We start from the raw sequence: 24,785 nt of genomic DNA, 5'->3' as shown, positions 1-24,785 counted from the left end.
TACCATTTTGTTAAATCTGAGTCATAATTTGGAATGTGGCTAAAACTCATCATTGTTTGTTTCAGATTTTAACTTCGAATTATTTTAACCATGGATGACAAACCTGACCCGAACACCTTTTCAAACTACTCTGCTTTTAATATTCGAAGTCTCCATTTGGACATTGAAGTATGTTTTGATTCTAAAATCTTGAAAATATCGACTGAAACCAAGTTTACTGTGAAACAAATTGAACCCAAATTGCTCCTTGACACGGAAAAGTTGAATACCAGAACCGTCCACATAAAAGTGCCAGAATCTTCCGACGAGTATGTTGAGGCTGCTTTCGAGCTTCAAACTGAAACGAGTGTGGGTCAAGCGCTGTGCATCGATCTAAGTAAAGTCGGACCTCTTAAAGTGGACCAAGAGTTGCTTGTGAAAATAGGTGATGTATATGTATCATATAGTAACTATCGCTCTTAGGATTTTTCAAAAGGCAACTCATATTTTTCAAATGCCATTGAATGACGGTAAGCGTTATAATTTGAATTCACCTTTTCGTAAAATATATTGAATCCTGATAGCACTTTCTGTCCCTCGCTACTTTGTAACGTTGATTGGGCCCACTTATATTATAAGCTGTAATACATGCATACTGGAAAGGTTTCAAAATTTCTCTTCTTAAATGAAATTACGAAAGTGATTCTAAATCTGCCATTTATTCTTATACATTGCCTGTATTTAGTCTCTGAGACGACAGCTGACGTAACTGCTCTGCAGTGGATGGAGAAGGAGGAAACGAGTGGGAAAGAGAAGCCGTATTTGTACACTCAGTGTCAGTCTAGATTCTGCCGATCCCTATTTCCCTGTCAGGACACACCGGGAGTCAAGTTCCCATACACTGCCAATGTCACTCTGGAGAAAGGTTAGATTAAATTTGATTTTGTATTAAGTTTAAAAATAATTACTTACTGGTACAAATTTAGAAATACTTCATTAAGAAGGGTCAACAAAGTCTGCGGAAATAAGAACATTTCAACCATGCTTTTGCCCAATGCTTAACAGTGTGGATTTGAAATTTGTTTTTTTTTGGTTAAAAATTGCATTTATTTGTAGCCGGAATTGGCTCTTTTCCACTTTCTTCTCACATTTCTTATTTTCAGATTTGTTTTTACATGTAATTATGGCTAAATGCGTGACGTTACGATATAACCTAGGAATGGTTTTACTGTCTTTTTCATCCAATAGTGGTGTAATTCTTGGCCCCAAAGTTGATCAATTAGGTTTAGAGTTGATAAATTGTGACCAGAAATGAACACGCAGATCAAAGAGTAAGGGTCCTAAAATAAAGTTTCTAATAATTTGAAAAGTTTTGTACCGAAGAGTTCAAAAATTTGAAGCTAAGTTGTTTTCCTTTTTTGTTTAACCATTTTCCAAGCTCTTTGGTGGGTGATTTCTTGCATTTGGAACTTCTTAAAAAGTTGAACACGAAGCTGATTTGCAGGGCTGGCAGTGGTGATGTCAGCCATCATCGACGGAGAAGGAACTGCGACTGGAGAAAACAAAATGTGCTACAAGTTCTCCCAGAAGCAACCCATTCCTGCATATCTCTTTGCCATAGCTGTGGGAAATCTAGTCAAGCATGAATTCGGGTGAGTGGTCATATTTCGATACTAGGAAAAGGGTATTGTCATGCACTATAGATAATTGTTAATAAAATAGAAGCCGTATGGTAGGGTTTTTGGTGGCGCGATTCAAGTATCTCTGATGACAATGCTTTAACGCGGCAATAAGTGTCAAAAGTAACTTAGGCTGTAATCTATCTATGAATATTCGATCAATGGACTAAATTTAAGAAGCTTCTTAGAGGCGAATATTCTTGAGATTTCCAGTTTTAGAAAATTCCTTTTGTTTTGCAGGAACCGATGCGCTGTATGGACTGAACCAGGAATTCTTGATAGATGTGCTTATGAATTTGCCGATGTCGAGAGTATCCTGCAAATTGCGGAAAGTATTTAAGGGCCATATCAGTGGACGAGATATGATTTCCTGGTGCTGCCTATGACTTTTCCTTATGGAGGAATGGAGAATCCTAATATGACCTTTTTGTCGCCTACTTTACTGACAGGAGATAGATCTATGGTGTCTGTTTTGGCACATGAAATTACTCATTCGTGGACTGGCAATCTGGTAACAACCGTCTCATGGGAGCACTTCTGGCTGAACGAAGGCTGGACCAGATTCATTGAGGATAAAATAAAAGCGGTAATGGAAAAAGATGAAACATATCGCAAGTTTCTGTTGAACAAGGAGCAAAAACACCTGAACGATAGTCTCGAAGAGTTTGAAAGGTTGCAGAAACCAGAATTGACAGCATTGGTTCCAAATTTGACCAATCGCGACCCAGAAGATGCTTTCTCAACAGTGCCTTATGAAAAAGGATGCATGCTGCTAACCTATGTTGAAAGTTTAGTCGGCGGACCCGAAGCTTTTGCGCCATATATCAAAAACTACGTGGAGACTTTCAAAGATACACCAATCAGGACCAAAGCGTGGCTGGAGCATCTTATAAAGTACTTTCCAGCTAAAGCTGACATCTTAAAAGCACAACCCTGGGACCAGATTTTTACAAGTCCTGGAAAAAGTGTTGTATCAATTGATTTGGATAATCCGTTGACTAATAAATGCAAAAAAGTTGTTCAAAAATGGATAGAAGCCTCCACTGCTGAAGATTACGATAGAATCGTTGCCGAATATCCGGACCTGAAAACGTGGAGTCAGGACTTGAAAATTGCAATTTTGGGCACTTTGAGAGAACATGAATTGATTTGGCCGGAGGACAAGTTTGAAAAATTGACTGGACAATTTGAACTGAGAGACACGAATAACATTGAACTGCGGACCCCTTGGATAAGGTATTCTAATGCGCCTGTTAAAGAAACACCAGTTAGATTAGTGGTTCTAAGAGAATATTTGTTTTGAGAAGAACTAGTTCGTTTAAATATAAAATCGCTATTGCACTTCAGTTATACCGGTTATCAAGTTATGTTTTTTTTTCGAGGATTTCCGGAAAATTTTTGATGAAAGTGAACTCTTTTTTTTTGCACATTAAAATTGCTCTAACGAAGTGAAGGCGTGTCGTGTCTGTCGATAGCTTAGTATAAATTACCATATATATCTGAAGTGGTTCAGCTTTAAAATTGAAAGAAAAGGTAATGCTCGAAGTAGGTGTGCGGCAGACTAGTTATAACGAAGTTTACATGTAACAAAAATGAGAAGTTGCAACGAAATTTCTCAGATACTTTTTTTCGGTAAAATTTTGCGGCACAAATCATGTGCAATTGATAAACTTTTTACAGCAGAAATTTAAGCAGACCTTTCAGGTGCGACCGTTTCAACTAAATTACTGGGAAATTGTTTCTTTTCATATAATAGAAGTTCTTAATAATTTGAAATCTTTATTTTTTGAGTTGCTATATGAAGAGATATTTGGTATTTTTAAGAGCCAATTAAGTTCAAACCGTTGCAGTCGATGTCTCTATATTTCGCTAAATTTTGCTTGGTTCAAACTTATCATTTCTAAAATTGCATCTGTGATCGGAACTTTCTGTTGTAATAGCACAACAATATGCTTTTCTGGTAACCTCCTATGTTTTAGAATGGGCCTCAAAAGTGGGATCGATTCCTCCATCGAACCGGCACTGGAACTGGTGAAAACATGCGGGCGAATGAAGTTCCTCCGACCTGTGTACGTGTCGCTCTATGAAAACGAGAGTTCTCGGCAGAGGGCGATCGACACTTTCCTGAGTATGAAACAGTACATGAGCCCTATTTCAGCTGATTGGGTCGCGATTGACCTGAAGTTGAAAAGTGAGCAGGCCTAAAATAAATATGAATTAACAACTGTCTTCAACTGGATTTTGGTTTCTGAACTGATTCATCGTGTTATCATTACTTCAAGTAAATAAACATATTTTGTAATTGGATTTTTTTTGCTAAATGCTATATGATTTTAATGGTGCTGTATTAATCAGATCGTTTTTTTGTACTTCCATTACTTGGAGTATTGTATAATTTTACCCGCCTGAATTGTTGCATTAATTTTTACCAAGCTTTGCTAATAAAGTACGTTTTGGGGGCGAAAAAATGACTTCAACCGAACAATTTAGTCATTTTATTGACAATAAAATCTAATATTAGAAGTTTGTTGAATTTCGGTTGCAAATAAATTACATTCCATCATTGAGCATAATGTTGTTTAAATTGATTTAAGTGTCTTTTAGCATAAATCTGTACAAACTTGCACAACTAATAATTTTTGAGAACAAGTTTTTCATTGACACTGTCTTATGAGGTTCTGTCTACCTTAAAATGTCATCCCCTATCAATTATGAGCATGTTTTCGTCTTAGACGCCCTTTCAAAATTTACTTTTTAGTTGGTTGTAAACTTACCAGCTCTGGTTTGTCATGAGTTCAGTTTTTTAATTATTCCATGGGGAAGTCCTGGGAACAGATGTGTGCATTGCAGGCCCTGAAACGCAAATTTCTTCTGTTTCCAAGCCTTCTAAACGATAAGTTTGATTTGCAAAAAAAATCGAGTGAGGACTTGTCGGCTTTGTTGCCGCTCTAAGTTTTTTCCGATTCGTACTTCATACCTTATGGTCTTGGCATGTTGTTTTTTTTCAAACTGAACGCATGTTGTTGTTTGGTCTTGGCATGTTGTTGTTTTTTCAAAGCATAGCGAAACATGAGCAAATATTGGTAGTTCAATTTCTGTCGACTAATTTGCCAAGGTTTTTTTCGTGTTGTGATGCAAGGGTGTGAATTTTGAAAAAACTCTATAAATGGCTAATAATTTTTGCCTAAAAGTTTTATGTGCATATTTTAATTATTTAGTTGCGACAGTCTGAAGAAATAAGCAAGAATCAATGGAATAAATGGCTAATAATTTTTGCCTAAAAATTTTATGTGCATATTTTAATTATTTAGTTGCGACAGTCTGAAGCAATAAGTAAGAATCAATGGAATTTGTGTTAAGTGAAAAGCTGTAAAAAGTCACTATGATTTTAGTCAAAATATTGTGCGCTGGTTGAACAGCAATCTGGGAATCTCCGTAGCGTTAGATGTTATTTGATCATATCTAAACGAACTACCAAACAAATAAATAGCGTGCTCTGTTGCTGAGCAAAAAGCACCAAATTTTTCGAAGACAGTTATTTTTGATTAGCATATCTAAATAAACAGTGCAAAGGGCCTTCATATAAAACTACACTCTACAAAAGAAAAGGCTGAACTAAGGAACCTGAATTCGCTTTGAAACCCCGTTCGTCATAATTTCTCCCAATTCTGATTTATAGGAGCAAAAATTATGCGAATAAAGAACTGAAAGTATAGAACATTCAAATTTTGCGTTGTCCAGGACTATTTCGCTGAAGGCAATATGATACGCGTTTAGAAAAGTGAGAGAAAACAGATAAAGGGTAGAGACAGTATTAGCTGAATGGCCGGATCTAACTTCAAGCGAGCGTTATCAACTTTGAATACAGACTTTTTTCGGGTGAAAAACTTGTTTAACAAAACCACTTGCGTCAGGAAGAGTCGGAAATTTTGTTCAAGTTCTGTCGGCGTCTGTACCTACCTAGTATTTTGTTTCCTACAAACTTCCGCTTGTTGTTTTTGCAAGATCGATAAAACGCTGGATAGTTTTTGTTGTAGTTCTTTCAATTGTTTTGTTATTTCTTTGTTGTTTCGTAACCGATTTTACAAGCGCAGTTTTTTACTGTTCATGTATCGCAAGTTTTAAAGGGACCTACCTTATTGCGTTAGAATATTAATTATTATTTTTCGAAAAGTTTTGAGCTTTAATTACTTGCATTCTGCGCTGTTTTTCCCACCTACGATGATGCTCACCGCGTAAACTTGACTTAATTGAAGTGCTCAAATAACCATTCCAAATTAAATTGAGGCAAGTCAGTTGGTCGTATAATTTCCCTAGCAGACTCAAAGTCCTTACGAATTTGCCAATAAAAGCTAAAATACTGTTAAATTAACTTAATTAATATATAGCGTGATTTCATAATACGTGAAAGGATTATTGTCCTCTTGCGATAAATTGGTCGGAAAAGCTGCAAAATGCAGACCAGGTAATTTGATGCAATCCTAATCTTTGCTGAAAGGGATCTTATTTGAGACTTAATTGTCTGTTTAGCATTGAATTTCATGTGATTTATTAAGTATCTTCGATGTTTATTATTTTTTTTCTGATAATTTTATTATTGTTTTTCTCCTTCGTAGTCTTGGGAGTGTAACAGCGAGGTCCATGTGACGGATTGTTTTGTGCTTCTCTCAACACCGATTAAATATCAATACTTCGCGGTCAGGTTACGTTAGTTCTAGCTTTATTAGTTATCTCAGAAATCAGTTTCTTTATTAATAGATTAATTTTTGGCTAGTCTTTATAATATTTTTTGCAAAAATTAATGAGCCTGAAACGTCTACGCTACAAAAATGTTCAATACCATTTTGTTAAATCTGAGTCATAATTTGGAATGTGGCTAAAACTCATCATTGTTTGTTTCAGATTTTAACTTCAAATTATTTTAACCATGGATGACAAACCTGACCCGAACACCTTTTCAAACTACTCTGCGTTTAATATTCGAAGTCTCCATTTGGACACTGAAGTATGTTTTGATTCTAAAGTCTTGAAAATATCGACTGAAACCAAGTTTACTGTGAAACAAGTTGAACCCAAATTGCTCCTTGACACGGAAAAGTTGATTACCAGAACCGTCCACATAAAAGTGCCAGAATCTTCCGACGAGTATGTTGAGGCTGCTTTCGAGCTTCAAACTGAAACGAGTGTGTATCAAGCGCTGTGCATCGATCTAAGTAAAGTCGGACCTCTTAAAGTGGACCAAGAGTTGCTTGTGAAAATAGGTGATGTATATGTATCATATAGTAACTATCGCTCTTAGGATTTTTCAATAGGCAACTCATATTTTTCAAATGCCATTGAATGACGGGAAGCGTTATAATTTGAATTCATCTTTTCGTAAACTATATTGAATCCTGATAGCACTTTCTGTCCCTCGCTACTTTGTAACGTTGATAGGACCCACTTATATTATAAGCTGTAATACATGCATACTGGAAAGGTTTCAAAATTTCTCTTCTTAAATGAAATTACGAAAAAGATTCTAAATCTGCCATTTATTCTTATACATTGCCTGTATTTAGTCTCTGAGACGACAGCTGACGTAACTGCTCTGCAGTGGATGGAGAAGGAGGAAACGAGTGGGAAAGAGAAGCCGTATTTGTACACTCAGTGTCAGTCTAGATTCTGCCCATCCCTATTTCCCTGTCAGGACACACCGGGAGTCAAGTTCCCATACACTGCCAATGTCACTCTGGAGAAAGGTTAGATTAAATTTGATTTTGTATTAAGTTTAAAAATATTTACTTACTGGTACAGATTTAGAAATACTTCATTAAGAAGGGTCAACAAAGTCTGCGGAAATAAGAATATTTCAACCATGCTTTTGCCCAATGCTTAACAGTGTGGATTTGAAATTTGTTTTTTTTTTTGGTTAAAAATTGCATTTATTTGTAGCCGGAATTGGCTCTTTTCCATTTTCTTCTCACATTTCTTATTTTCAAGTTTTTAATTTCAGATTTGTTTTTACATGTAATTATGGCTAAATGCGTGACGTTACGATATAACCTATGAATGGTTTTACTGTCTATTTCATCCAATAGTGGTGTAATTCTTGGCCCAAAAGTTGATCAATTAGATTTAGTGTTGATAAATTGTGACCAGAAATGAACACGCAGATCAAAGAGTAAGGGTCCTAAAAAAAGTTTCTAATAATTTGAAAAGTTTTGTACCGAAGAGTTCAAAAATTTGAAGCTACGATGTTTTCACTTTTTGTTTAACCATTTTCCAAGCTCTTTGGTGAGTGATTTCTTGCATTTGGAACTTCTTAAAAAGTTGAACACGAAGCTGATTTGCAGGGCTGGCAGTGGTGATGTCGGCCATCATCGACGGAGAAGGAACTGCGACTGGAGAAAACAAAATGTGCTACAAGTTCTCCCCCGAAGCAACCCATTCCTGCATATCTCTTTGCCATAGCTGTGGGAAATCTAGTCAAGCATGATTTCGGGTGAGTGGTCATATTTCGATACTAGGAAAAGGGTATTGTCATGCAATAGAAGCCTTATGGTAGGGTTTTTGGTGGCGTGATTCAAGTATCTCTGATGACAATGCTTTACCGCGGCAATAAGTGTTAAAAGTAACTTAGGCTGTAATCTATCTATGAATATTCGATCAATGGACTAAATTCGATCAATGGAAGCTTCTTAGAGGCGAATATGCTTGAGATTTCCATTTTTAGAAAATTCTTTTTGTTTTGCAGGAACCGATGCGCTGTATGGACTGAACCAGGAATTCTTGATAGATGTGCTTATGAATTTGCCGATGTCGAGAGTATCCTGCAAATTGCGGAAAGTATTTAAGGGCCATATCAGTGGACGAGATATGATTTCCTGGTGCTGCCTATGACTTTTCCTTATGGAGGAATGGAGAATCCTAATATGACCTTTTTGTCGCCTACTTTACTTGACAGGAGATAGATCTAGGGTGTCTGTTTTGGCACATGAAATTACTCATTCGTGGATTGGCAATCTGGTAACAACCGTCTCATGGGAGCACTTCTGGCTGAACGAAGGCTGGACCAGATTCATTGAGGATAAAATAAAAGCGGTGATGGAAAAAGATGAAACATATCGCAAGTTTCTGTTGAACAAGGAGCAAAAACACCTGAACGATAGTCTCGAAGAGTTTGAAAGGTTGCAGAAACCAGAATTGACAGCATTGGTTCCAAATTTGACCAATCGCGACCCAGAAGATGCTTTCTCAACAGTGCCTTATGAAAAAGGATGCATGCTGCTAACCTATGTTGAAAGTTTAGTCGGCGGACCCGAAGCTTTTGCGCCATATATCAAAAACTACGTGGAGACTTTCAAAGATACACCAATCAGGACCAAAGCGTGGCTGGAGCATCTTATAAAGTACTTTCCAGCTAAAGCTGACATCTTAAAAGCACAACCCTGGGACCAGATTTTTACAAGTCCTGGAAAAAGTGTTGTATCAATTGATTTGGATAATCCGTTGACTAATAAATGCAAAAAAGTTGTTCAAAAATGGATAGAAGCCTCCACTGCTGAAGATTACGATAGAATCGTTGCCGAATATCCGGACCTGAAAACGTGGAGTCAGGACTTGAAAATTGCAATTTTGGGCACTTTGAGAGAACATGAATTGATTTGGCCGGAGGACAAGTTTGAAAAATTGACTGGACAACTTGAACTGAGAGACACGAATAACATTGAACTGCGGACCCCTTGGATAAGGTATTCTAATGCGCCTGTTAAAGAAACACCAGTTAGATTAGTGGTTCTAAGAGAATATTTGTTTTGAGAAGAACTAGTTCGTTTAAATATAAAATCGCTATTGCACTTCAGTTATACCGGTTATCAAGTTATGTTTTTTTTTCGAGGATTTCCGGAAAATTTTTGATGAAAGTGAACTCTTTTTTTTTGCACATTAAAATTGCTCTAACGAAGTGAAGGCGTGTCGTGTCTGTCGATAGCTTAGTATAAATTACCATATATATCTGAAGTGGTTCAGCTTTAAAATTGAAAGAAAAGGTAATGCTCGAAGTAGGTGTGCGGCAGACTAGTTATAACGAAGTTTACATGTAACAAAAATGAGAAGTTGCAACGAAATTTCTCAGATACTTTTTTTCGGTAAAATTTTGCGGCACAAATCATGTGCAATTGATAAACTTTTTACAGCAGAAATTTAAGCAGACCTTTCAGGTGCGACCGTTTCAACTAAATTACTGGGAAATTGTTTCTTTTCATATAATAGAAGTTCTTAATAATTTGAAATCTTTATTTTTTGAGTTGCTATATGAAGAGATATTTGGTATTTTTAAGAGCCAATTAAGTTCAAACCGTTGCAGTCGATGTCTCTATATTTCGCTAAATTTTGCTTGGTTCAAACTTATCATTTCTAAAATTGCATCTGTGATCGGAACTTTCTGTTGTAATAGCACAACAATATGCTTTTCTGGTAACCTCCTATGTTTTAGAATGGGCCTCAAAAGTGGGATCGATTCCTCCATCGAACCGGCACTGGAACTGGTGAAAACATGCGGGCGAATGAAGTTCCTCCGACCTGTGTACGTGTCGCTCTATGAAAACGAGAGTTCTCGGCAGAGGGCGATCGACACTTTCCTGAGTATGAAACAGTACATGAGCCCTATTTCAGCTGATTGGGTCGCGATTGACCTGAAGTTGAAAAGTGAGCAGGCCTAAAATAAATATGAATTAACAACTGTCTTCAACTGGATTTTGGTTTCTGAACTGATTCATCGTGTTATCATTACTTCAAGTAAATAAACATATTTTGTAATTGGATTTTTTTTGCTAAATGCTATATGATTTTAATGGTGCTGTATTAATCAGATCGTTTTTTTGTACTTCCATTACTTGGAGTATTGTATAATTTTACCCGCCTGAATTGTTGCATTAATTTTTACCAAGCTTTGCTAATAAAGTACGTTTTGGGGGCGAAAAAATGACTTCAACCGAACAATTTAGTCATTTTATTGACAATAAAATCTAATATTAGAAGTTTGTTGAATTTCGGTTGCAAATAAATTACATTCCATCATTGAGCATAATGTTGTTTAAATTGATTTAAGTGTCTTTTAGCATAAATCTGTACAAACTTGCACAACTAATAATTTTTGAAAACAAGTTTTTCATTGACACTGTCTTATGAGGTTCTGTCTACCTTAAAATGTCATCCCCTATCAATTATGAGCATGTTTGCGTCTTAGACGCCCTTTCAAAATTTACTTTTTAGTTGGTTGTAAACTTACCAGCTCTGGTTTGTCATGAGTTCAGTTTTTTAATTATTCCATGGGGAAGTCCTGGGAACAGATGTGTGCATTGCAGGCCCTGAAACGCAAATTTCTTCTGTTTCCAAGCCTTCTAAACGATAAGTTTGATTTGCAAAAAAAATCGAGTGAGGACTTGTCGGCTTTGTTGCCGCTCTAAGTTTTTTCCGATTCGTACTTCATACCTTATGGTCTTGGCATGTTGTTTTTTTTTCAAACTGAACGCATGTTGTTGTTTGGTCTTGGCATGTTGTTGTTTTTTCAAAGCATAGCGAAACATGAGCAAATATTGGTAGTTCAATTTCTGTCGACTAATTTGCCAAGGTTTTTTTCGTGTTGTGATGCAAGGGTGTGAATTTTGAAAAAACTCTATAAATGGCTAATAATTTTTGCCTAAAAGTTTTATGTGCATATTTTAATTATTTAGTTGCGACAGTCTGAAGAAATAAGCAAGAATCAATGGAATAAATGGCTAATAATTTTTGCCTAAAAATTTTATGTGCATATTTTAATTATTTAGTTGCGACAGTCTGAAGCAATAAGTAAGAATCAATGGAATTTGTGTTAAGTGAAAAGCTGTAAAAAGTCACTATGATTTTAGTCAAAATATTGTGCGCTGGTTGAACAGCAATCTGGGAATCTCCGTAGCGTTAGATGTTATTTGATCATATCTAAACGAACTACCAAACAAATAAATAGCGTGCTCTGTTGCTGAGCAAAAAGCACCAAATTTTTCGAAGACAGTTATTTTTGATTAGCATATCTAAATAAACAGTGTAAAGGGCCTTCATATAAAACTACACTCTACAAAAGAAAAGGCTGAACTAAGGAACCTGAATTCGCTTTGAAACCCCGTTCGTCATAATTTCTCCCAATTCTGATTTATAGGAGCAAAAATTATGCGAATAAAGAACTGAAAGTATAGAACATTCAAATTTTGCGTTGTCCAGGACTATTTCGCTGAAGGCAATATGATACGCGTTTAGAAAAGTGAGAGAAAACAGATAAAGGGTAGAGACAGTATTAGCTGAATGGCCGGATCTAACTTCAAGCGAGCGTTATCAACTTTGAATACAGACTTTTTTCGGGTGAAAAACTTGTTTAACAAAACCACTTGCGTCAGGAAGAGTCGGAAATTTTGTTCAAGTTCTGTCGGCGTCTGTACCTACCTAGTATTTTGTTTCCTACAAACTTCCGCTTGTTGTTTTTGCAAGATCGATAAAACGCTGGATAGTTTTTGTTGTAGTTCTTTCAATTGTTTTGTTATTTCTTTGTTGTTTCGTAACCGATTTTACAAGCGCAGTTTTTTACTGTTCATGTATCGCAAGTTTTAAAGGGACCTACCTTATTGCGTTAGAATATTAATTATTATTTTTCGAAAAGTTTTGAGCTTTAATTACTTGCATTCTGCGCTGTTTTTCCCACCTACGATGATGCTCACCGCGTAAACTTGACTTAATTGAAGTGCTCAAATAACCATTCCAAATTAAATTGAGGCAAGTCAGTTGGTCGTATAATTTCCCTAGCAGACTCAAAGTCCTTACCAATTTGCCAATAAAAGCTAAAATACTGTTAAATTAACTTAATTAATATATAGCGTGATTTCATAATACGTGAAAGGATTATTGTCCTCTTGCGATAAATTGGTCGGAAAAGCTGCAAAATGCAGACCAGGTAATTTGATGCAATCCTAATCTTTGCTGAAAGGGATCTTATTTGAGACTTAATTGTCTGTTTAGCTTTGAATTTCATGTGATTTATTAAGTATCTTCGATGTTTATTATTTTTTTTCTGATAATTTTATTATTGTTTTTCTCCTTCGTAGTCTTGGGAGTGTAACAGCGAGGTCCATGTGACGGATTGTTTTGTGCTTCTCTCAACACCGATTAAATATCAATACTTCGCGGTCAGGTTACGTTAGTTCTAGCTTTATTAGTTATCTCAGAAATCAGTTTCTTTATTAATAGATTAATTTTTGGCTAGTCTTTATAATATTTTTTGCAAAAATTAATGAGCCTGAAACGTCTACGCTACAAAAATGTTCAATACCATTTTGTTAAATCTGAGTCATAATTTGGAATGTGGCTAAAACTCATCATTGTTTGTTTCAGATTTTAACTTCAAATTATTTTAACCATGGATGACAAACCTGACCCGAACACCTTTTCAAACTACTCTGCGTTTAATATTCGAAGTCTCCATTTGGACATTGAAGTATGTTTTGATTCTAAAGTCTTGAAAATATCGACTGAAACCAAGTTTACTGTGAAACAAGTTGAACCCAAATTGCTCCTTGACACGGAAAAGTTGATTACCAAAACCGTCCACATAAAAGTGCCAGAATCTTCCGACGAGTATGTTGAGGCTGCTTTCGAGCTTCAAACTGAAACGAGTGTGTATCAAGCGCTGTGCATCGATCTAAGTAAAGTCGGACCTCTTAAAGTGGACCAAGAGTTGCTTGTGAAAATAGGTGATGTATATGTATCATATAGTAACTATCGCTCTTAGGATTTTTCAATAGGCAACTCATATTTTTCAAATGCCATTGAATGACGGGAAGCGTTATAATTTGAATTCATCTTTTCGTAAACTATATTGAATCCTGATAGCACTTTCTGTCCCTCGCTACTTTGTAACGTTGATAGGACCCACTTATATTATAAGCTGTAATACATGCATACTGGAAAGGTTTCAAAATTTCTCTTCTTAAATGAAATTACGAAAAAGATTCTAAATCTGCCATTTATTCTTATACATTGCCTGTATTTAGTCTCTGAGACGACAGCTGACGTAACTGCTCTGCAGTGGATGGAGAAGGAGGAAACGAGTGGGAAAGAGAAGCCGTATTTGTACACTCAGTGTCAGTCTAGATTCTGCCCATCCCTATTTCCCTGTCAGGACACACCGGGAGTCAAGTTCCCATACACTGCCAATGTCACTCTGGAGAAAGGTTAGATTAAATTTGATTTTGTATTAAGTTTAAAAATATTTACTTACTGGTACAGATTTAGAAATACTTCATTAAGAAGGGTCAACAAAGTCTGCGGAAATAAGAATATTTCAACCATGCTTTTGCCCAATGCTTAACAGTGTGGATTTGAAATTTGTTTTTTTTTTTGGTTAAAAATTGCATTTATTTGTAGCCGGAATTGGCTCTTTTCCATTTTCTTCTCACATTTCTTATTTTCAAGTTTTTAATTTCAGATTTGTTTTTACATGTAATTATGGCTAAATGCGTGACGTTACGATATAACCTATGAATGGTTTTACTGTCTATTTCATCCAATAGTGGTGTAATTCTTGGCCCAAAAGTTGATCAATTAGATTTAGTGTTGATAAATTGTGACCAGAAATGAACACGCAGATCAAAGAGTAAGGGTCCTAAAAAAAAGTTTCTAATAATTTGAAAAGTTTTGTACCGAAGAGTTCAAAAATTTGAAGCTACGATGTTTTCACTTTTTGTTTAACCATTTTCCAAGCTCTTTGGTGAGTGATTTCTTGCATTTGGAACTTCTTAAAAAGTTGAACACGAAGCTGATTTGCAGGGCTGGCAGTGGTGATGTCGGCCATCATCGACGGAGAAGGAACTGCGACTGGAGAAAACAAAATGTGCTACAAGTTCTCCCCCGAAGCAACCCATTCCTGCATATCTCTTTGCCATAGCTGTGGGAAATCTAGTCAAGCATGATTTCGGGTGAGTGGTCATATTTCGATACTAGGAAAAGGGTATTGTCATGCAATAGAAGCCTTATGGTAGGGTTTTTGGTGGCGTGATTCAAGTATCTCTGATGACAATGCTTTACCGCGGCAATAAGTGTTAAAAGTAACTTAGGCTGTAATCTATCTATGAATATTCGATCAATGGACTAAATTCGATCAATGGAAGCTTCTTAGAGGCGAATATGCTTGAGATTTCCATTTTTAGAAAATTCTTTTTGTTTTGCAGGAACCGATGCGCTGTATGGACTGAACCAGGAATTCTTGATAGATGTGCTTATGAATTTGCCGATGTCGAGAGTATCCTGCAAATTGCGGAAAGTATTTAAGGGCCATATCAGTGGACGAGATATGATTTCCTGGTGCTGCCTATGACTTTTCCTTATGGAGGAATGGAGAATCCTAATATGACCTTTTTGTCGCCTACTTTACTTGACAGGAGATAGATCTAGGGTGTCTGTTTTGGCACATGAAATTACTCATTCGTGGATTGGCAATCTGGTAACAACCGTCTCATGGGAGCACTTCTGGCTGAACGAAGGCTGGACCAGATTCATTGAGGATAAAATAAAAGCGGTGATGGAAAAAGATGAAACATATCGCAAGTTTCTGTTGAACAAGGAGCAAAAACACCTGAACGATAGTCTCGAAGAGTTTGAAAGGTTGCAGAAACCAGAATTGACAGCATTGGTTCCAAATTTGACCAATCGCGACCCAGAAGATGCTTTCTCAACAGTGCCTTATGAAAAAGGATGCTGTTGAAAGTTTAGTCGGCGGACCTGAAGCTTTTGCGCCATATATCAAAAACTACGAGGAGACTTTCAAAGATACACCAATCAGGACAAAGCGTGGCTGGAGCATCTTATAAAGTACTTTCCAGCTAAAGCTGACATCTTAAAAGCACAACCCTGGGACAAGATTTTTACAAGACCTGGAAAAAGTGTTGTATCAATTGATTTGCATAATCCGTTGACTAATAAATGCAAAGGAGTTGTTCAAAAATGGATAGAAGCCTCCACTGCTGAAGATTACGATAGAATCGTTGCCGAATATCCGGACCTGAAAAAGTGGAGTCAGGACTTGAAAATTTCAATTTTGGGCACTTTGAGAGAACATGAATTGATTTGGCCGGAGGACAAGTTTGAAAAATTGACTGGACAATTTGAACTGAGAGACACGAATAACATTGAACTGCGGACCCCTTGGATAAGGTATTCTAATGCGCCTGTTAAAGAAACACCAGTTAGATTAGTGGTTCTAAGAGAATATTTGTTTTTAGAAGAACTAGTTCGTTTAAATATAAATTTAAAATCGCTATTGCACTTCAGTTATACCGGTTATCAAGTTATACGTTTTTTTCGAGGATTTCCGGAAAATTTCTTGATGAACGTGAACTCTTTTTTTGCACATGAAAATTGCTTTAACGAAGTGAAGGCGTGTCGTGTCTGTCGATAGCTTAGTATAAATTAGCATATATATCTGAAGTGGTTCAGCTTTACAATTGAAAGAAAAGGTAATGCTCGAAGTAGGTGTGCGGCAGACTAGTTATAACGAAGTTTACATGTAACAAAAATGACAAGTTGCAGCGAAATTTCTCAGATACTTTTTTTTCGGTAAAATTTTGCGGCACAAATCATGCGCAATTGATAAACTTTTTACTGCAGAAATTTAGGCAGACCTTTCAGGTGCGACCGTTTCAACTAAATTACCGGGAAATGGTTTCTTTTCATATCATAGAAGTTCTTAATAATTTGAAATCTTTATTTTTTGAGTTGCTATATAAGAGATATTTGGTATTTTTAAGAGCCAATTAAATTCAAACCGTTGCAGTCTATGTCTCTATATTCCGCTAAATTTTGCTTGGTTCAAACTTATCATTTCTAAAATTGCATCTGTGATCGGAACTTTCTGTTGTAATAGCACAACAATATGCTTTTCTGGTAACCTCCTACATTTTAGAATGGGCCTCAAAAGTGGGATCGATTCCTCCATCGAACCGGCACTGGAACTGGTGAAAACATGCGGGCGAATGAAGTTCCTCCGACCTGTGTACGTGTCGCTCTATGAAAACGAGAGTTCTCGGCAGAGGGCGATCGACACTTTCGTGAGTATGAAACAGTACATGAGCCCTATTTCAGCTGATTGGGTCGCGATTGACCTGAAATTGAAAAGTGAGCAGGCCTAAAATAAATACGAATTAACAACTGTCTTCAACTGAGAATTGATTTCGGTTTCTGAACTGATTCATCGTGTTATCATTACTTCAAGTAAATAAACATATTTTGTAATTGGAATTTTTTTGCTAAATGCTATATGATTTTAATGGTGCTGTATTAATCAGATCGTTTTTTTTGTACTTCCATTACTTGGAGTCTTGTATAATTTTACCCGCCTGAATTGTTCTGGGCTATTTGCATTAATTTTTACCAAGCTTTGCTAATAAAGTACGTGTTTTGGGGGCAAAAAAATGACTTCAACCGAACAATTTAGTAATTTTATTGACAATAAAATCTAATATTGGAAGTTTGTTGAATTTCGCTTGCAAATAAATTACATTCCATCATTGAGCCGAATGTTGTTTAAATTGAGTTAAGTGTCGTTTAGCATAAATTTGTACAAACTTGCACTAATAATTTTTGAAAACAAGTTTTTCAATGACATTTTCTTATGAGGTTCTGTCTACCTTAAAATGACATCCCCTATCAATTATGAGCATGTATGCGTCTTAGGCGCCCTTTCAAAATTTACTTTTTAGTTGGTTGTAAACTTACCAGCTCTGGTTTGTCATGATTTCAGTTTTTAAATTATTCCATGGGGGAAGTCCTGGGAACAGATGTGTGCATTGCAGGCCCTGAAACGCAAATTTCTCCTGTTTCCAAGCCTTCTCTATCTTTTAAGCGATAAGTTTGATTTGCAAAAAAAATCGAGTGAGGACTTGTCGGCTTTGTTGCCGCTCTGTAAGTTTTTTCCGATTCGTACTTCATACCTTATGGTCTTGGCATGTTATTTTTTCAAACTGAACGCTTGTTGTTGTTTTTTCAAAGCATAGCGAAACATGAGCAAATATTGGTAGTTCAATTTCTGTTGACTAAATTGCATTTTTTACTCATATAAAACTACACTCTACAAAAGAAAAGGCTGAACTAAGGAACCTGAATTCGCTTTGAAACCCCGTTCGTCATAATTTCTCCCAATTCTGATTTATAGGAGCAAAAATTATGCGAATAAAGAACTGAAAGTATAGAACATTCAAATTTTGCGTTGTCCAGGACTATTTCGCTGAAGGCAATATGATACGCGTTTAGAAAAGTGAGAGAAAACAGATAAAGGGTAGAGACAGTATTAGCTGAATGGCCGGATCTAACTTCAAGCGAGCGTTATCAACTTTGAATACAGACTTTTTTCGGGTGAAAAACTTGTTTAACAAAACCACTTGCGTCAGGAAGAGTCGGAAATTTTGTTCAAGTTCTGTCGGCGTCTGTACCTACCTAGTATTTTGTTTCCTACAAACTTCCGCTTGTTGTTTTTGCAAGATCGATAAAACGCTGGATAGTTTTTGTTGTAGTTCTTTCAATTGTTTTGTTATTTCTTTGTTGTTTCGTAACCGATTTTACAAGCGCAGTTTTTTACTGTTCATGTATCGCAAGTTTTAAAGGGACCTACCTTATTGCGTTAGAATATTAATTATTATTTTTCGAAAAGTTTTGAGCTTTAATTACTTGCATTCTGCGCTGTTTTTCCCACCTACGATGATGCTCACCGCGTAAACTTGACTTAATTGAAGTGCTCAAATAACCATTCCAAATTAAATTGAGGCAAGTCAGTTGGTCGTATAATTTCCCTAGCAGACTCAAAGTCCTTACGAATTTGCCAATAAAAGCAAAATTACTGTTAAATTAACTTAATTAATATATAGCGTGATTTCATAATACGGGAAAGGATTATTGTCCTCTTGCGATAAATTGGTCGGAAAAGCTGCAAAATGCAGACCAGGTAATTTGATGCAATCCTAATCTTTGCTGAAAGGGATCTTATTTGAGACTTAATTGTCTGTTTAGCATTGAATTTCATGTGATTTATTAAGTATCTTCGATGTTTATTATTTTTTTTCTGATAATTTTATTATTGTTTTTCTCCTTCGTAGTCTTGGGAGTGTAACAGCGAGGTCCATGTGACGGATTGTTTTGTGCTTCTCTCAACACCGATTAAATATCAATACTTCGCGGTCAGATTACGTTAGTTCTAGCTTTACTAGTTATCTCAGAAATCAGTTTCTTTATTAATAGATTAATTTTTGGCTAGTTTTTATAATATTTTTTGCAAAAATTAATGAGCCTGAAACGTCTACGCTACAAAAATGTTCAATACCATTTTGTTAAATCTGAGTCATAATTTGGAATGTGGCTAAAACTCATCATTGTTTGTTTCAGATTTTAACTTCAAATTATTTTAACCATGGATGACAAACCTGACCCGAACACCTTTTCAAACTACTCTGCTTTTAATATTCGAAGTCTCCATTTGGACATTGAAGTATGTTTTGATTCTAAAGTCTTGAAAATATCGACTGAAACCAAGTTTACTGTGAAACAAGTTGAACCCAAATTGCTCCTTGACACGGAAAAGTTGAATACCAGAACCGTCCACATAAAAGTGCCAGAATCTTCCGACGAGTATGTTGAGGCTGCTTTCGAGCTTCAAACTGAAACGAGTGTGGGTCAAGCGCTGTGCATCGATCTAAGTAAAGTCGGACCTCTTAAAGTGGACCAAGAGTTGCTTGTGAAAATAGGTGATGTATATGTATCATATAGTAACTATCGCTCTTAGGATTTTTCAATAGGCAACTCATATTTTTCAAATGCCATTGAATGACGGTAAGCGTTATAATTTGAATTCACTTTTTCGTAAAATATATTGAATCCTGATAGCACTTTCTGTCCCTCGCTACTTTGTAACGTTGATAGGACCCACTTATATTATAAGCTGTAATACATGCATACTGGAAAGGTTTCAAAATTTCTCTTCTTAAATGAAATTACGAAAGTGATTCTAAATCTGCCATTTATTCTTATACATTGCCTGTATTTAGTCTCTGAGACGACAGCTGACGTAATTGCTCTGCAGTGGATGGAGAAGGAGGAAACGAGTGGGAAAGAGAAGCCGTATTTGTACACTCAGTGTCAGTCTAGATTCTGCCGATCCCTATTTCCCTGTCAGGACACACCGGGAGTCAAGTTCCCATACACTGCCAATGTCACTCTGGAGAAAGGTTAGATTAAATTTGATGTTGTATTAAGTTTAAAAATAATTACTTACTGGTACAAATTTAGAAATACTTCATTAAGAAGGGTCAACGAAGTCCGTGGAAATAAGAATATTTCAACCATGCTTTTGCCCAATGCTTAACAGTGTGGATTTGAAATTTGTTTTTTTTTGGTTAAAAATTGCATTTATTTGTAGCCGGATTTGGCTCTTTACCACTTTCTTCTCACAGGAGTGCAGCCAGTATTTAGACAGCCGCGTATTCATACTGGTCAGTATTTAGACAAATACTGTATGAACCAATCAGAATCGAGAAAAAAACATAAATAATCCAAAATAAATAATAATTATTTATTAATTTCTTCTTTGTCTCGATTCTGATTGGTTGAAACAGCATTTGTCTAAATACTGACCAGTCTGAATACGAGGTTGTCTAAATACTGACATGTAACCCTTCTCACATTTCTTATTTTCAAGTTTTTATTTTCAGATTTGTTTTTACATGTAATTATGGCTAAATGCGTGACGTTACGATATAACCTATGAATGGTTTTACTGTCTATTTCATCCGATAGTGGTGTAATTCTTGGCCCCAAAGTTGATCAATTAGATTTAGTGTTGATAAATTGTGACCAGAAATGAACACGCAGATCAAAGAGTAAGGGTCCTAAAATAAAGTTTCTAATAATTTGAAAAGTTTTGTACCGAAGAGTTCAAAAATTTGAAGCTAAGTTGTTTTCCCTTTTTGTTTAACCATTTTCCAAGCTCTTTGGTGAGTGATTTCTTGCATTTGGAACTTCTTAAAAAGTTGAATACGAAGCTGATTTGCAGGGCTGGCAGTGGTGATGTCGGCCATCATCGACGGAGAAGGAACTGCGACTGGAGAAAACAAAATGTGCTACAAGTTCTCCCAGAAGCAACCCATTCCTGCATATCTCTTTGCCATAGCTGTGGGAAATCTAGTCAAGCATGATTTCGGGTGAGTGGTCATATTTCGATACTAGGAAAAGGGTATTGTCATGCACTATAGATAATTGTTAATAAAATAGAAGCCTTATGGTAGGGTTTTTGGTGGCGTGATTCAAGTATCTCTGATGACAATGCTTTACCGCGGCAATAAGTGTCAAAAGTAACTTGTAATCTATCTATGAATATTCGATCAATGGACTAAATTTAAGAAGCTTCTTAGAGGCGAATATTCTTGAGATTTCCAGTTTTAGAAAATTCCTTTTGTTTTGCAGGCACCGATGCGCTGTATGGACTGAACCAGAAATTCTTGATAAATGTGCTTATGAATTTGCCGATGTCGAGAGTATCCTGCAAATTGCGGAAAGTATTTGCGGGCCATATCAGTGGACGAGATATGATTTCCTGGTGCTGCCTATGACTTTTCCTTATGGAGGAATGGAGAATCCTAATATGACCTTTTTGTCGCCTACTTTACTGACAGGAGATAGATCTATGGTGTCAGTTTTGGCACATGAAATTACTCATTCGTGGACTGGCAATCTGGTAACAACCGTCTCATGGGAGCACTTCTGGCTGAACGAAGGCTGGACCAGATTCATTGAGGATAAAATAAAAGCGGTGATGGAAAAAGATGAAACATATCGCAAGTTTCTGTTGAACAAGGAGCAAAAACACCTGAACGATAGTCTCGAAGAGTTTGAAAGGTTGCAGAAACCAGAATTGACAGCATTGGTTCCAAATTTGACCAATCGCGACCCAGAAGATGCTTTCTCAACAGTGCCTTATGAAAAAGGATGCATGCTGCTAACCTATGTTGAAAGTTTAGTCGGCGGACCCGAAGCTTTTGCACCATATATCAAAAACTACGTGGAGACTTTCAAAGATACACCAATCAGGACCAAAGCGTGGCTGGAGCATCTTATAAAGTACTTTCCAGCTAAAGCTGACATCTTAAAAGCACAACCCTGGGACCAGATTTTTACAAGTCCTGGAAAAAGTGTTGTATCAATTGATTTGGATAATCCGTTGACTAATAAATGCAAAAAAGTTGTTCAAAAATGGATAGAAGCCTCCACTGCTGAAGATTACGATAGAATGGTTGCCGAATATCCGGACCTGAAAACGTGGAGTCAGGACTTGAAAATTGCAATTTTGGGCACTTTGAGAGAACATGAATTGATTTGGCCGGAGGACAAGTTTGAAAAATTGACTGGACAATTTGAACTGAGAGACACGAATAACATTGAACTGCGGACCCCTTGGATAAGGTATTCTAATGCGCCTGTTAAAGAAACACCAGTTAGATTAGTGGTTCTAAGAGAATATTTGTTTTGAGAACTAGTTCGTTTAAATATAAATTTAAAATCGCTATTGCACTTCAGTTATACCGGTTATCAAGTTAAACGTTTTTTTTTCGAGGATTTCCGGAAAATTTCTTGATGAAAGTGAACTCTTTTTTTTTGCACATGAAAATTGCTCTAACGAAGTGAAGGCGTGTCGTGTCTGTCGATAGCTTAGTATAAATTACCATATATATCTGAAGTGGTTCAGCTTTAAAATTGAAAAAGGTAATGCTCGAAGTAGGTGTGCGGCAGACTAGTTATAACGAAGTTTACATGTAACAAAAATGAGAAGTTGCTACGAAATTTCTCAGATACTTTTTTTTCGGTAAAATTTTGCGGCACAAATCATGCGCAATTGATAAACTTTTTACAGCAGAAATTTAAGCAAACCTTTCAGGTGCGACCGTTTCAACTAAATTACTGGGAAATAGTTTCTTTTCATATCATAGAAGTTCTTAATAATTTGAAATCTTTTTTTTGAGTTGCTATATGAAGAGATATTTGGTATTTTTAAGAGCCAATTAAATTCAAACGGTTGCAGTCGATGCCTCTAAATTTCGCTAAATTTTGCTTGGTTCAAAATTATCATTTCTAAAATTGCATCTGTGATCGGAACTTTCTGTTGTAATAGCACAACAATATGCTTTTCTGGTAACCTCCTATGTTTTAGAATGGGCCTCAAAAGTGGGATCGATTCCTCCATCGAACCGGCACTGGAACTGGTGAAAACATGCGGGCGAATGAAGTTCCTCCGACCTGTGTACGTGTCGCTCTATGAAAACGAGAGTTCTCGGCAGAGGGCGATCGACACTTTCCTGAGTATGAAACAGTACATGAGCCCTATTTCAGCTGATTGGGTCGCGATTGACCTGAAATTGAAAAGTGAGCAGGCCTAAAATAAATATGAATTAACAACTGTCTTCAACTGAGAATTGATTTTGGTTTCTGAACTGATTCATCGTGTTATCATTACTTCAAGTAAATAAACATATTTTGTAATTGGAATTTTTTTGCTAAATGCTGTATGATTTTAATGGTGCTGTATTAATCAGATCGTTTTTTTGTACTTCCATTACTCGGAGTCTTGTATAATTTTACCCGCCTGAATTGTTCTGGGCTATTTGCATTAATTTTTACCAAGCTTTGCTAATAAAGTACATGTTTTGGGGGCGAAAAAATGACTTCAACCGAACAATTTAGTAATTTTATTGACAATAAAATCTAATATTGGAAGTTTGTTGAATTTCGGTTGCAAATAAATTACATTCCATCATTGAGCATAATGTTGTTTAAATTGAGTTAAGTGTCGTTTAGCATAAATTTGTACAAACTTGCACAACTAATAATTTTTGAAAATAAGTTTTTCATGGACACTGACTTATGAGGTTCTGTCTACCTTAAAATGTCATCCCCTATCAATCATGAGCATTCTTCTTAGGCGCCCTTTCAAAATTTACTTTTTAGTTGGTTGTAAACTTACCAGCTCTGGTTTGTCATGATTTCAGTTTTTTAATTATTCCATGGGGGAAGTCCTGGGAACAGATGTGTGGATTGCAGGCCCTGAAACGCAAATTTCTCCTGTTTCCAAGCCTTCTAAGCGATAAGTTTGATTTGCAAAAAAAAATCGAGTGAGGACTTGTCGGCTTTGTTGCCGCTCTGTAAGTTTTTTCCGATTCGTACTTCATACCTTAAGGTCTTGGCATGTTGTTTTTTTTTCAAACTGAACGCATGTTGTTGTTTGGTCTTGGCATGTTGTTGTTTTTTCAAAGCATAGCGAAACATGAGCAAATATTGGTAGTTCAATTTCTGTCGACTAATTTGCCAAGGTTTTTTTCGTATTGTGATGCAAGGGTGTGACTGTTGAAAAAACTCTATAAATGGCTAATAATTTTGCCTAAAAGTTTTATGTGCATATTTTAATTATTTAGTTGCGACAGTCTGAAGAAATAAGTAAGAATCAATGGAATTTGTGTTAAGTGAAAAGCTGTAAAAAGTCACTATGATTTTAGTCAAAATATTATGCGCTGGTTGAACAGCAATGTGGGAATCTCCGTAGCGTAAGATGTTATTTGATCATATCTAAACGAACTACCAAACAAATAAATAGCGTGCTCTTTTGCTGAGCAAAAAGCACCAAATTTTGCGAAGACAGTTATTTTTGATTAGCATATCTAAATCAACAGTGCAAAGGGCCTTCATATAAAACTACACTCTACAAAAGAAAAGGCTGAACTGAGGAACCTGAATTCGCTTTGAAACCCCGTGCGTCATAATTTCTCACAATTCTGATTTATGGGAGCAAAAATTATGCGAATAAAGAACTGAAAGTATAGAACATTCAAATTCTGCGTTGTCCAGGACTATTTCGCTGAAGGCAATATGATACGCGTTTAGAAAAGTGAGAGAAAACAGATAAAGGGTAGAGACAGTATTAGCTGAATGGCCGGATCTAACTTGCAAGCGAGCGTTATCAACTTTGAATACAGACTTTTTTTCGGGTGAAAAACTTGTTTAACAAAACCACTTGCGTCAGTTGGTATCTTGGTT

At 36.3% G+C, this 24,785-nt stretch overlaps 4 protein-coding genes and 1 long non-coding RNA gene across 6 annotated transcripts; all 5 read left to right on the top strand.

Annotated features, from left to right (window-relative positions):
* LOC134841994 (leukotriene A-4 hydrolase-like) lies at nucleotides 1–23,512 on the top strand. Of its 2 annotated transcripts, none has more exons than XM_063858136.1 (5): nucleotides 1–424; nucleotides 725–904; nucleotides 1,484–1,631; nucleotides 21,168–22,163; nucleotides 22,909–23,512. In XM_063858136.1, exons 1-5 carry the CDS (start codon nucleotides 91–93, stop codon nucleotides 23,132–23,134), a joined length of 1,884 nt encoding a protein of 627 aa, XP_063714206.1. In that variant the 5' UTR covers nucleotides 1–90; the 3' UTR covers nucleotides 23,135–23,512. The 2 variants fall into 2 exon arrangements, with proteins under 2 accessions (XP_063714206.1, XP_063714197.1); XM_063858127.1 differs by lacking the exons at nucleotides 1–424; nucleotides 725–904; nucleotides 1,484–1,631 and adding exons at nucleotides 19,099–19,453; nucleotides 19,754–19,933; nucleotides 20,758–20,905.
* LOC134856045 (leukotriene A-4 hydrolase-like) lies at nucleotides 1,983–4,279 on the top strand. Its single transcript, XM_063872417.1, has 2 exons — nucleotides 1,983–2,894; nucleotides 3,638–4,279. The coding sequence occupies exons 1-2, from the start codon at nucleotides 2,041–2,043 to the stop codon at nucleotides 3,861–3,863; spliced, it is 1,080 nt and encodes a 359-aa protein (XP_063728487.1). The 5' UTR covers nucleotides 1,983–2,040; the 3' UTR covers nucleotides 3,864–4,279.
* LOC134842007 (uncharacterized) lies at nucleotides 6,849–8,074 on the top strand. The gene is made up of 3 exons (XR_010162478.1): nucleotides 6,849–6,919; nucleotides 7,220–7,399; nucleotides 7,994–8,074. It is a non-coding gene; the product is annotated as an uncharacterized LOC134842007 (long non-coding RNA).
* On the top strand, nucleotides 8,516–10,776 carry LOC134856035 (leukotriene A-4 hydrolase-like). Its single transcript, XM_063872409.1, has 2 exons — nucleotides 8,516–9,391; nucleotides 10,135–10,776. The coding sequence occupies exons 1-2, from the start codon at nucleotides 8,745–8,747 to the stop codon at nucleotides 10,358–10,360; spliced, it is 873 nt and encodes a 290-aa protein (XP_063728479.1). The 5' UTR covers nucleotides 8,516–8,744; the 3' UTR covers nucleotides 10,361–10,776.
* Nucleotides 13,367–15,426, top strand: LOC134855036 (leukotriene A-4 hydrolase-like). The gene is given in 6 exon segments (XM_063871419.1): nucleotides 13,367–13,417; nucleotides 13,718–13,897; nucleotides 14,493–14,624; nucleotides 14,667–14,673; nucleotides 14,894–15,095; nucleotides 15,097–15,426. Coding segments are annotated over 5 exon segments (813 nt in total). The 5' UTR covers nucleotides 13,367–13,417; nucleotides 13,718–13,755.
* Nucleotides 23,513–24,785: the final 1,273 nt, after the last annotated feature.

Source organism: Symsagittifera roscoffensis, chromosome 1 (assembly GCF_963678635.1).
Source record: "Symsagittifera roscoffensis chromosome 1, txSymRosc1.1, whole genome shotgun sequence".
Taxonomy (NCBI): Eukaryota; Metazoa; Xenacoelomorpha; order Acoela; family Convolutidae; genus Symsagittifera; species Symsagittifera roscoffensis.
Note: the sequence above shows the minus strand (reverse complement) of the source record. Positions and strands in the feature narration are given on the sequence as shown.

Bases quoted from the DNA above. Each gene is read 5' to 3' on its own strand.
- LOC134841994 (XM_063858136.1), top strand. From the start codon at position 91: ATGGATGACAAACCTGACCCGAACACCTTTTCAAACTACTCTGCTTTT. The intron at 425-724 runs GTGATGTATATG...GCCTGTATTTAG, and splicing joins AGAGTTGCTTGTGAAAATAG to TCTCTGAGACGACAGCTGAC. The intron at 905-1,483 runs GTTAGATTAAAT...GCTGATTTGCAG, and splicing joins CAATGTCACTCTGGAGAAAG to GGCTGGCAGTGGTGATGTCA.
- LOC134856045 (XM_063872417.1), top strand. From the start codon at position 2,041: ATGACTTTTCCTTATGGAGGAATGGAGAATCCTAATATGACCTTTTTG. The intron at 2,895-3,637 runs GTATTCTAATGC...CCTATGTTTTAG, and splicing joins CTGCGGACCCCTTGGATAAG to AATGGGCCTCAAAAGTGGGA.
- LOC134856035 (XM_063872409.1), top strand. From the start codon at position 8,745: ATGGAAAAAGATGAAACATATCGCAAGTTTCTGTTGAACAAGGAGCAA. The intron at 9,392-10,134 runs GTATTCTAATGC...CCTATGTTTTAG, and splicing joins CTGCGGACCCCTTGGATAAG to AATGGGCCTCAAAAGTGGGA.